Source organism: Eulemur rufifrons, chromosome 7 (genome assembly GCF_041146395.1).
Source record: "Eulemur rufifrons isolate Redbay chromosome 7, OSU_ERuf_1, whole genome shotgun sequence".
NCBI lineage: Eukaryota > Metazoa > Chordata > Mammalia > Primates > Lemuridae > Eulemur > Eulemur rufifrons.
The window spans coordinates 77,890,581-77,902,605 of record NC_090989.1 but is presented as its reverse complement, the minus strand read 5'-3'; the positions used below and the strand labels follow the sequence as shown (position 1 = coordinate 77,902,605).

Below are 12,025 nucleotides of genomic sequence, written 5' to 3'. Positions count from 1 at the left end.
CTCCCAAAGTGCCAGGATTACAGGCATGAGCCACCATGCCTGGCCAGTTTATCTCTTTAGAAGGAGGACAGCTGGGTATGGGTGGCTCAAGCCTGTAATCTTAGCACTTTGGGAGGCCGAGGCAGGAGGATGGCTTAAGGGCAGGAGTTCAAGACCAGCCTGGACAATGTAGCAAGACCCTGTCTCTATGTAAAATAAATTAAAAAAAAAAAGAATAAAAGCATTCATTTACTTAAACATAGATGATGAAAATCAGGAAATTTAACATTGATGTAATACTAATATGGAATCTACAGGTCTTATTTAAATTTCTCCATTATATCTTTTTTTTTTTTCTGGTCTTGGGTCCAGTGTAAGATCATGTATTGCACATAGTTTTCATGTTTCTTTGATCTACTTTATTCTGGAACGACTCCATAGCCTTTCTTTGTGTTTAATGGCATTAGTATGTTAATTTTATCTGCTGTTTACTCATGATTTTAGATGATGTAATTTTTTTGTAGAAATATGACATAAGTGGTGTTGTATCCTTTTCAAAGCATCACATGATGAGGGCGGGGCATAATGTCAGTTTGCCCCATTATTGGTATGTCAGGAGAGGCAGATTTTGTCACCAACAACGACTGGGTCGGGATTCCATAGCTATAGTTCTTTAGCATTCAGAAGATATTTCTTGAGTATCTTTTGGTTTAGGATCTGTACTTAGATACAGTGGTGAAAGGATCTAATTTCTTTTCATAGAATTTAAAATTAAGTGTGGAATGTAGACATTAAACAAATAATCATACCAATAATTCATTCCAATGGTGCCAAGTGACTAAAGGAAAAGTACAGTACCAGAGGGGGTATGTGCAATAGGGGAACTAAATCTGGAGTTGAGACTGGAAATGGGCATGAGGAAGAAGGCAGAGGCTGTCGTGTGGTAGCCCTGGTGACTAGAAACAGATATTCCACAGTGGAATGCTGGGGTGCCCTGTGCTTTAGGGGTAGATCTAACTTTTGCAAATAGTAGTTTTCTGACTTGCTAGGAGTAAATCTCACCTAGGGCAACTTAATCACTGGATGGTGTGGGAGCTTAAATTCTAGCAATTTAAGCAGTTTGGTGATACTTTTTTTTCCTTCCTTTTTTCTGTCTCTCAGTTTTACTTTGAACTCAGAAGGCTGTAATAGAAGACCAAGTGTCCGTCGCCATAGCAGAGGCAATCCAGAGACTTCCTTAACGTGGAAATCTCAGGAACAAGCTGTTACAGAGATGATTTCTGAAGAGAGTGGCAAGGGCCTGAGGCGTCCCCATTGTACCGTGGAGGAGGTAAGACTTCTTAGCGTGATTTCTTTTAAAAAATATTTTATGAATTTTGGGTGGAGTATATAATATATGTACTAGGATACACATTTCAAGTGGTGCCAAAGGGTATACAGTGACTGTGTTTCCCAGTCTCTCTCCATACCTGGCCCCTACCACCCAGTTTGACTCTTAGCAAGTAACCACTGATACCTGGGTGTATCCTTCTAGAGATATTCTATACATATATAGTTTAGTCAATTGTCAGATTTTTTTTCACTGTGAGGAAGAAAAAGGAATCATATTAGGAAGAGGTAAGATTACAGGTTTTTTCTTTTTGAATGCCCGAATTATCTAACATGTATCTTTTATAAACTTTAATAACTAACTAAGCAAGGGAAGTAAATGGTGGGTATCTCTGCTTTTTCCTTCCCCTTTCAGAGCACTTAGCATGATGAAGAGATAATCTTCTTTTCACTTTGCTCTTCATTTATTCAAGGAAAATTTAGAATTATTCCTGTATCTGGTACTCCTCAGGACCATTAGCTATTTCAATTTGCTAGATGGTTTTCTGAGCCACTTGTTTTGTTTAGTTCATCAAAGAAATATTTATTTGGGTCCCACATACTGTGCTAGTTGTCAGCAACTCAAAATTGAACAAAATGTGATCCCTGCCCTCTAGGCCTGTGGTCCCCAACCCCCAGGCCGAGGACCAGTATGGGTCTGTGGTCTGTTAGGAACTGGCCCACACAGCAGGAGGTGAATGAAGCTTTATCTGTATTTACAGCCGCTTCCCAATGCTCAAATCATTGCCCGAGCTCTGCTTCCCCTTATCCTCTGTAGAAAAATTGTCTCCAATGAAAACAGTCCCTGGTGCCGAAAAGGTTGGGGACCGCTGCTCTAGGAGCTTGTACATAAATGGTTGTAATTCAACAAACAGGTAGGCAGAGAGAGGAATGGACCGACTGTTGCCCTGTTTTAAGAAGGGATATTAAAGGCTTCAATTTTTTAGATGAGAAATCTGAGGTATAACTGAACAAATTATCTGTGGGGTGTATACAGAGGGTATATTCTAGAAATAATTGGTAGGTAATATTAGTAAGGACATATTTATCAATTAAGCATGATGTAAGGTAGAGAGAAGAGCCTGAGTCCCAGATTTCAATCTTGGGAATAAACACGTGTCACTGACCAAGATACCCTGTGTGTTTTGGGGGAAGATGATGACGTCAGTTTCGGACATTGTTTAAGGTGCCTGTGAAACACAAGAAGACCTCTCCCATAGACTCTTGGATATAGATGATGGGAGTTTTGAGAAGGCAGACTTAGACACACATTTCTGAATCTTCTGCATATTGATGTTATTTAAATCAAGGGAGCTGATGAGATTATTCAGGAAAAGAATGTAGTGTAAGAGGAGATATGAACAAAACCATCAGCATTTAAGGCAGGCAGAAGAAGGAATAATCTGTGGTGGAGACGGAGAAGAAAAGAATCAGAAGAGTTTATTGTCCATGAAGGCAAGGCAAAGTCAGCAGGGTGGGATGCCAAAGAGAGATCAAGTAATGTAACAGCTGAAAAGGCGTCTGTCAGATGTGTCCATAGAAGGTCGTTGGTGACTTTGGTGAGAACATTTCCATTTTGGAAGCTACATGTTCTCATCATGCAAGTGGATTATTTCTGCTGGGTTTTTTTTTTTTTTTTTTTTTGTGGTTAACTCAATTCTGTTAACCCAGTTCTGTCAAGACCTCAAATGCCATCAGGATCTAGGAGATAATGTAATGAGTGAAGTGGGCTGGAGAGCACATGGCCCATCTGAAGGGGATAAACCCTACATAGCTACAGATTGTTGATTCAGTTTTTCAAAAAAGGCCATATTTTTGGATTTTAAAAAAAATTTATAAAGTTGGCAATTCAAAGAAATTTTAAGAATACTTTGTTGACAAATAAAACACACCTGTAGACGGCATTTGACATTTTAGTCTCTGTTTATTATTTAATTGTAGGTTTAATGTGATAGTACTTATCTAGCATGCTTTCTTTTATTTAGGGTGTTCAGAAAGAGGAAAGAGAGAAGTACCGAAGGTTACTGGAACGACTTAAAGAAGGTGGTCATGGAAACTCTGTCCCTCCTTTAACTTCAAATCATCACAGGTGAAAATGAGCTAACAAAATAAATGCTGTGCTAGCTATCTTTTTCCTTGTTTTGGAGAGGGTATTGGTGGGAAGGGCCTTGCTGAAAAAAGAGGTTAACATTAACCTAGCCCTATAATTTGCCTGGACTTTGTATCTAGTAATGGATTATATAGAACAGTGGTTTTACGAAATGGAATTTTATATTACCTTTAGAATTCTTTATTGAAGTTAACTCTTACTTGAAACTCTGATATAGAAAAGTGGATCACTGATTGAAGTAGGGCTCCCAGGGGCAGAGAGCTTCTGTAACCTCTCCAATATACATTTCTTGAAGTCTCTGTCTTTCTGCCTCTCTCTTCCTTCCTCCTCTCCTGCCTATCTGTTTCTCCTTCTCCTCTGCTTGCTTTCTCTCTCCTTCACCTCTTCAGTCTCTGTTAGAGATGTCTTTCTTTTTTCCTTCCTCCTGCCTTCCTCCCACCCCAAGACACACATAGTCCCTGAGGTATCGTAGTGATTGCATCTTAGTACAATTGGAAACCTTTTGATTTAGAGATAAGATTAAAGTCACCCAGGCCATAAGAATTTTCCTTATAAGACAGCTTGTTAATGGAATACTCTCATGATTTGAGCAAATAGATGAGAATGAAAGAAGGAGGTGATGTCTGGACTTATATTTGCCTGTGAAAAGAGGACAAAAATGTGTGAGCTCAGGATTGAGGTACACTCGATAATTCTAACAAGTGGTGTGAGAATATACAAATATCCCAGAGGTTATGTAACAGCAAGTTGAAGGTAAAAAAGTCACAAGACTTTTAGCTTGTTGAATGCAGAAATGACAAATTATTTGGGAATTTTAACTTTGGTTGTGAACGTTTTAAAAATAATTCTCTTAGTTTAGTCAGAATGTTAATATTTTCTCCATTTTGACAAGCCACTATGGGAAGCAGCAGTATATTTAATGAAATATTGGCTTTGTCACATTGGTAAAGTCCTTAAACTAATTTGCTATTTTACATTCCTACTTTTAATGCATTGATTCAAGATCCATTTAAATATATTGTTTAAAATTTTTTATCTTTTTTTTGTTGTTTTGAGACAAGATTCTCGCTCTGTTGCCTGGGCTAGAGTGCAGTGGCATCATCATAGCTCCCTGCAACCTCAAACTCCTGGGCTCCTCCTGCCTCAGCCTTCCAAGTAGCGGAGACTGTATGTGCCCATTACCACACTCACCTAATTATTTTATCTTTTTGGAGAGATGGAGGCTCACTAGGTTGCCTAGGCTGGTTTCAAACTCTTAGGCTCACGTAATCCTCCTGCCTTGGCCTCCCAAAGTGCTGGGATTATAGGTGTGAACCACTGCCAACATTTTTTATTTTTTAATCTGAGTTTTATTACACTGAGATTTTTCAGTAAAGGTGGCAGTGGGAATTGAGAACATCCAATTTTACAAATAGAAAAACTGGATATGAGATAACTTGGCTGAAGTATTAGAATCAGGATTAGACTCCTTTTATCCTAGTCCCAGATAGTAGTATTATGTTGCTTCCTCTCTGTTGTAATTTGATGTTATAGGGTAATCAATAACCCCCATTTGGAGAAACTTGTCAGACAGAGATAATGAATATTAATGGTAGACTTTCCTTTTGTATCTGATCTCCCTTACTTTTTGTGTTTCTAAGTTCTCAAAGAAGTCAGATGGACACATTAAAGACCAAAGGCTGGGGGGAAGAACAAAATTACGGAGTCAGAACAACTCAATTTGTTCCAAAACAATGTGAGTTCCCAGATTTAGCCTTGTCTTTATGTGTTGACCTTAGTTCATGTTAGAGTGTGCATATGAGGTTGAAAATTAAAATTTAAATGAAGATGGTAAACCAAGTTTTAAAACATTGTCAAACCTCAAGGTATTGACTGGGGCTTATCCAGTACCAGGAGTTTAGCAAAAAAATACCCAAAAAACAAAAACTGTTTCAAGATGCAATAAATTCATAAAATGGCTCTTGATCATTATTCCTAGGCTCCTGTATAGTAGCAAATATTTGGTTAGCCTAAATTTAATTTACTTATATTCCTTATATCAATTTCCTTATATTTTTCCTCTGTCCACTAAATGACAGTGAGAGCTTACCAAATGAGTAGATATCAGTTAATTTATAGTAAATATTATATTTAAAGAGCAAAGAGATATGTGCATTTTTAGGCAACTTAGTTTGTAGGAAGGCTAGCATCTTTAGAATTCACTGTAGCATTTCAATGTAGATGAATGTCTTGACACTTTGGAAACTGTGTAAGCTGAAATTCTAGCTGCATGATTGTTTAGTAAAGGAAACATTTAATCTTTTCTTTACTATCCTCACAGATAGACTTGTTGAAACAAGGGGACCTCTATGTTCAGTGAGAAGTGAAAAGAGGTACATGGTTCTTCAGTTCTTTATAAGTTTTCTTTTAATACATATTTTTTTACTTTAAAAGTTCTATTTATGAGTAACTAGGTCTGAGGACTTGTGAACTCTCCTCAACTCTGGTAGCTGGTCAACATGTATGGATAGATAGGTAGCTCTTACATCAGATACCCACCTTTGCTTGGGAGGGTGCACCTTGTCTCTTAGGCATCAGGGCTTGGGAGAAGTGGGTACTTCTTAGATAGAAGTGTAGGTAGAGTGGGCATCTCTAGTGCTCAGTATTTCTAGTGTAGGAACAGTGAAGCCAGTTCTGCATGTCTTAGGATTTTGGATGATAAACAGTTTATAGCAGAGGTTATAAGCTATGGCTCATGGGCCACATCTGGCCCACCCACTTATTTTTTTGTAAGTAAAGTTTTATTGGAACCCAGTTGTGTTCATTCATTTACATACTATCTATGGCTGCTTTTTAAATTACAATGGTAGAGGTGAGATGTGAATGAGACTATAAAACCTGCAGAGCCCAAAGTATTTATTGTCTGTTTCTTTTTGGAACAATTTGCTGAACTCTGGTTTAGAGGATTATATAAACTCAAGGCAATTTTTATTTGTAAATTATAAAATTTTTTCCCTAAAGCTAGCCTAGTCTGTACCAGGTTAGAATCATCCAGCAGAAGTTTATAATCTCTCTCAATTTTTTTCCTCAGGTATTCAAAGGGGAAAATATCTGATACAGAGAAGACATTCGGAGTAAGACTTGAAAACGAAGGTGTAAGTAAAAACTCTAGTTAAATTTTATGTCTGTTTACTTGATCACCTGACTTATGTTTTGGTGCCCATGAAAAATAAGAAGAGTGCTATATATGACTTTGATTGCTAATTCTTTTTTTTTTTTTTGAAACAGAGTTTTGCTCTGTTGGCCTGGGTAGAGTGCAATGGCATCGTTGTAGCTCACTGCAACCTCAACTTCCTGGGCTCAAGTGATCCTCTTGCCTCAGCCTCCTGACAGTAGCTGGGACTACAGGTTCATGCCACAAAGCCTGGCTAATATTTCTATTTTTAGTAGAGACAGGGTCTCGCTTTTGCTCAGGCTGGTCTCAAATTCCTGAGCTTAAGCAATCCTCCCGCCTCGGCCTCCCAGAATGTTAGGAATACAGGCGTGAGCCACTGCGCCCAGCCTGATTGCTAATTCTGTTGTTTTCTTTAAAAAAGAAACAGGCATTGAAGATATACAACTTTTTCCTTCCTTATGAGTTGTTCGATTTTTACCTCTATGTAGTAACCACCGTTGTTTACGAGAGAGACCAGCCTGCCTCCGTACTATTCCTTATCTCTGTTGCATGGCATTTTTTGGAGAATTTAAAAAAAAAATCATGCATCTCTGTGAAAGATATAATATGTTTAGGACTTTGTTTTCAGAGTCAAGATTTCAGATTTACTTGAAAATATTAGCAAATCTTACACTTAAATTGGAATTTATATTTTCTATATTAAGTATTGGAATAAGAAGTGTGCTAGTGATCGCCATAGCAATACCAACATTTTTAAATAATGGCAAAGTGTTTTGCTAACCACTCCACATCCAAAAGAAATATATTCCTAAATTAAATGCAAACCTGAGTTTTAGGTTATTGCACATTTTAGATACATAGAAATACAAAAGTTTAGGGGACTATTTTGTATTGAGTATCAGTATTCAGTTAAGTTCGTGTTCTCCCACTAGACCTCTTCATAAGAAGTTTTTAGTCTTAAGGTCAAGTCATGGTCTTAAGTCATAAGTTAGAACTTTCCCTTCTCTAATGTTCTTGACTTCCAGTAATTCTGAATGGAGCCTTTGCGTTTAATTATTATTTGTCACCTGGGGAGCAAAAGCTGAAAGAATAGGGGAACTAAGTCTCAAGAGTTAGAGTGAACAGAGTGCAGGGTATTTGGAACCTGGCTAAGGACTACATCTTGCTTTTATCCTTGCTGAACCCAAAGACTGCTGTCTGGGACCATGGGAAGGGCCAGCAGCTGCTGGTTCCTGAGGACCAGTGTACCTGGCAGTTATCTAGAGTAAAGAATATTGGTTAGGTGTCTTGAGACTAGTGTGATTCCAGTCCAAAGCTCTATTTCTAAATACACAATTCAGTGCAGCCTCAAACTCATGCACTGAAGAGGTTCTTCTGCCTCGGCCTCCCCAGTAGCTGGGACTACAGGCCCTCGCTACCACAACCAGTTAATTTTTCTATTTTTTTAGAGATAGGGTCTCTTGTTCTTGCTCAGGCTGGTCTCGAACTCCTAGCCTCAAGCAGTACTCCTGCGTCAACCTCCCAAAGTGCTAGGTTTACAGGTATGAGCCACTGTGCCTGGCTATTTCCTAATTTTAAAATATTTGTCTGCTAGATGACTTAAATTTGATATTAAGGGTTGCGATAGGGAAGGGTCTTATCAAAGTTTCTGGGATGCTGGCAGAATTCTGTTTGTTGACCAGAATGTTGGTTATATATATGTTCTTTTTACAAAAATCAAGTGGTACATTAATGTTTTGTGCATTTTTCTATAGTATATAATCACTTTTTAAAAAGATAAAGTACTGTGCCAAGGGCTTGAGACATAAATTAAAAAAATAAGAAGCAGAATAAGTTTACTTAGTATAAGGATAGCAGTAGTTTATTCTGAATTCTGATGGAATTACGGGTCATAATATTTGCTTTTTTAAACTTTGAAAATGTCTTTTAATCACATTATTTTTGATTGGGATAGGAGAACTGAAAATACTTTTTTTTCCTACCTCCAGGGAAAGTGGTGAGTGTTTTGTTTCATGGTTTGTAATTGAGGTGTCCTGTGAGCCTTAGATCTGGAGATTTTTTTTATTCCCTCTTGCAGGGACAGGCAGAGATGCTAAATCTACTTTACTCATTTGAGGGACTTGCTGATTCTCTTTTCTTTCATGTTAATGGACCTGTTATATTTCACGTGTTATGTGTGTTTATATTTGCAAGTATCAAACATGTCAGTAGAATATAGAAACTTTTTTGATCAGAGGAGGGGACACCAGCTGGAGCCTGACCTATCAGAAGAAGTGTCGGCCCGACTTCGCCTGGGCGGTGGAAGCAATGGCTTACTCAGGAGGAAAATGTCAATACTTGAGACAAAGGAAAAGAACTGCTCAGGCAAAGAGAGGGATAGAAGAACAGATGATCTGCTTGAACTTACAGAGGTATTGTTCTTTGTATTGATCTGAGAAAGAGACATATTTTTAAATAACCTCAGTTATTCTAAACTTGAATGAATATTTTGTTTTGAGGACTTTCTCCAGGCTGGGGAGAAATGTATGAAAAAAATCAGGCCCATGGTCTCTTTATTCACTTTGGCTACATTTATCATTAGTGAACTATGAAGGTAGCCTAAGGGATCAGATTAATATTCAGCAAATGTGAGTAGACATAATTATCACATATCTTGGAAGATAATGGATTCTTTGTAGATTCTTTTCTAACCTGCAAATATGTTGAATTACATGGTATGAGTTTGACATTAGGAATAAGTTCATTGCAGTTTTTTTTTAAGTGATTATAATTTACTAAAATGTCTCTTTCATTTGACTATTGCATTTGAAAATAGTAAAAACTTACAGAAAACAAGGAATGTAGTTAAAATTCTTATTTTAAAGGTACACCCACATCTTGGCTCCGTCTCCATTGTTGTCTTAGTAGGTAGTAGTCCTATTCAGTGACTATCTCTTGAACCCTTATTATGTATTGAGATGTAGGTGGAGAGGGAGTTTCATAAAATAGCAAAATTGTGTGCAGTAGGAGGAAGCAGTAGTAAAAATATTTTAGAGGGGAATAATTTTTTTTTTGTTTTTGAGACAGAGTCTTACTCTATTGCCCTGAGTAGAGTGCTGTGGCATCAGCCTAGCTTATAGCAACCTCAAACTCCTGGGCTTAAATGATCTTCCTGCCTCAGCCTCCCAAGTAGCTGGGACTACGGGTGCACCCCACCACGCCTGGCTAATTTTTCTGTTTTTAGTAGAGACAGGGTCTTACTCTTGCTCAGGCTGGTCTTGAATTCCTGAGCTCAAGCGATCCTCCTGCAGTGCTAGGATTACAGGCATGAGCCACCACGCCTGGGCCAGAAAATAACTTCTATTGGGTTTGTAGATAATTTTTATAGTTTAAATAGTACATTTATTTGCATAATTCTTTAGTATGATGAAGCCATGTATCTATTCAGTAAGGAGTCAGTTGTTAGACTGCTGCCTGGTTTCCCAGTTTCTGCCTGTTTGCTTATTCTTTTCATGTAAAGAATGAATAATATGACCTCTCTCAGACGTCCTAATTTTATTTGTATGTTTTAACATAAAAGTTTAGGAGGTAAATCAGGATTTTGGTATTATGAAAGGAGCGAAGGCTAGGAAACTAGACACACCTGGGTTCAAATCTTGGCTCTACCTTTTAATAATTATATGACTTTAAACATGTAAAATAAATTCTCTGGAGCTTCAATTGTTTCCTCTATAAAATGGTAATAATACCTTTCCCACAAGTAATGATTAATGATGTGCTTTGAGCATCTAGCACCATGTTTGGCTCATAGTGCTCAATACATGATAGTGGGAGAAAATTGAGACTATACTTTAGATGTAATATCGTTATTAAATTATTGTTTCCAGAAGCTAATAATTGAGCCAGCATTTCTTATAAGCATTATTAAGACTGCTTTGTAGTCTTGTTTAAATATTTTCATACTGCAATTGAGTAGGTGTTTGATAGTATATTTTTCTCAAGAGTCAAGTAAAAGTTTACAGAGATAAAAAACGTTTTTCAGTCTCAGACTTTCAATATCTGATAGTGGTTCTGTATTAAAATAGCAATCTATGGAATTTCTAATTCAGGACATGGAAAAGGAAATCAGTAATGCCTTAGGCCATGGCCCACAAGATGAGATCCTAAGTAGTGCTTTCAAATTGCGAATTACTCGAGGAGATATCCAGACATTAAAGAACTATCATTGGCTCAATGATGAGGTAAGTTGTCTCTTTTTCCCCGTTGACTATCATGTTTGTTTACTGTCCATAATCAAAATGATTTCTACCTGGTTATAAGAAGTTAGTAAAGCAACTTTTTGTTTCATTTAAAACAAAAACATCTTAAGCCTTAAAAAGATAGTTAATTCTGATTGTGCTCTGCCTTTAATTAGCAATATTTCCTTCTGTATCTATACTTAGTTGCATCCATCACTTCATTTACTAGTCTTCAATGACATTTTTGTAAACTCTGGGTACAGCTGATGAGTGAGAGGAAGCACTTTATTTTAGATGAATTCCTTTAGGAGCCATTTTATTTTTTCAATAATAAAGGGATATATTGATCACTATGTATTTTTCTTTAATTCATTTTTTTTTAATTTATTTCATCTTATTGTTATGGGGGATACAGAATTGCAGGTTACATACGTTGCCCATGTACCGCCTTTCCCCCCAAGTCAGAGCTCCAGGCATGTCCGTTCCCCAGGTAGTGAGCGTTGCACCCATCATGTAGGTATATGTCCCTCCCCCCCCACCCCCCCTTCCCGAGTCAGCACCTTCAAGTGTTACCATTCCCCAAACGGTGTGCAATGCACTCATTGTGTAGGCATACCCCCATCCCCTCCCCCACCCCCCACCTCAGTCTGATATCCGATTGGTGTCGTTCCTAGATGTGTATTTAGGTGATGTTCAGGGAAACCAATTTTCTGGTGAGTACATGTGATGCTTGTTTTTCCATTCTTGGGGATACTTCACCTAATATAATGGGTTCCAACTCTCTCCAGGAGAACCATAGAGATGTCGTATCTTCATTATTCCTTATAGCTGAGTAATATTCCATGGTATACATATACCACAGCTTACTAATCCAGTCATGTATTGATGGGCATTTGGGTTGTTTCCACATCTTTGCGATTGTGAATTGTGCTGCTATAAACATTCGGGTACATGTGTCTTTGTTACAGAATGACCTTTTTTCTTTGGGTATATGCCCAGTAATGGGATTGCTGGATCAAATGGCAGGTCTACTTGAATCTGTTTAAGATACCTCCATAATGCTTTCCACAGGGGTTGCACTAGTTTGCAGTCCTACCAGCAGTGTATGAGTGTTCCTGTCTCTCCACACCCACGCCAACATGTGTTGTTTTGGGTTTTTTTGATAAAGGCCATTCTCATTGGGGTTAAGTGATATCT

The 12,025-nt window shown here is 37.8% G+C and overlaps 1 protein-coding gene across 3 annotated transcripts in view; it reads left to right on the top strand.

The window, feature by feature from the left end:
* SENP2 (SUMO specific peptidase 2) overlaps positions 1 to 12,025 on the top strand; it is a 54,276-nt gene that overhangs the window by 24,576 nt on the left and 17,675 nt on the right. For all 3 annotated transcript variants that reach the window (XM_069475233.1, XM_069475231.1, XM_069475232.1), the window contains 7 exons: positions 1,141 to 1,309; positions 3,333 to 3,436; positions 5,098 to 5,192; positions 5,778 to 5,829; positions 6,528 to 6,591; positions 8,846 to 9,022; positions 10,700 to 10,831. In XM_069475233.1, the coding sequence (XP_069331334.1) occupies positions 1,141 to 1,309; positions 3,333 to 3,436; positions 5,098 to 5,192; positions 5,778 to 5,829; positions 6,528 to 6,591; positions 8,846 to 9,022; positions 10,700 to 10,831 (793 nt within the window). The remainder of the gene's footprint in view (positions 1 to 1,140; positions 1,310 to 3,332; positions 3,437 to 5,097; positions 5,193 to 5,777; positions 5,830 to 6,527; positions 6,592 to 8,845; positions 9,023 to 10,699; positions 10,832 to 12,025) is intronic.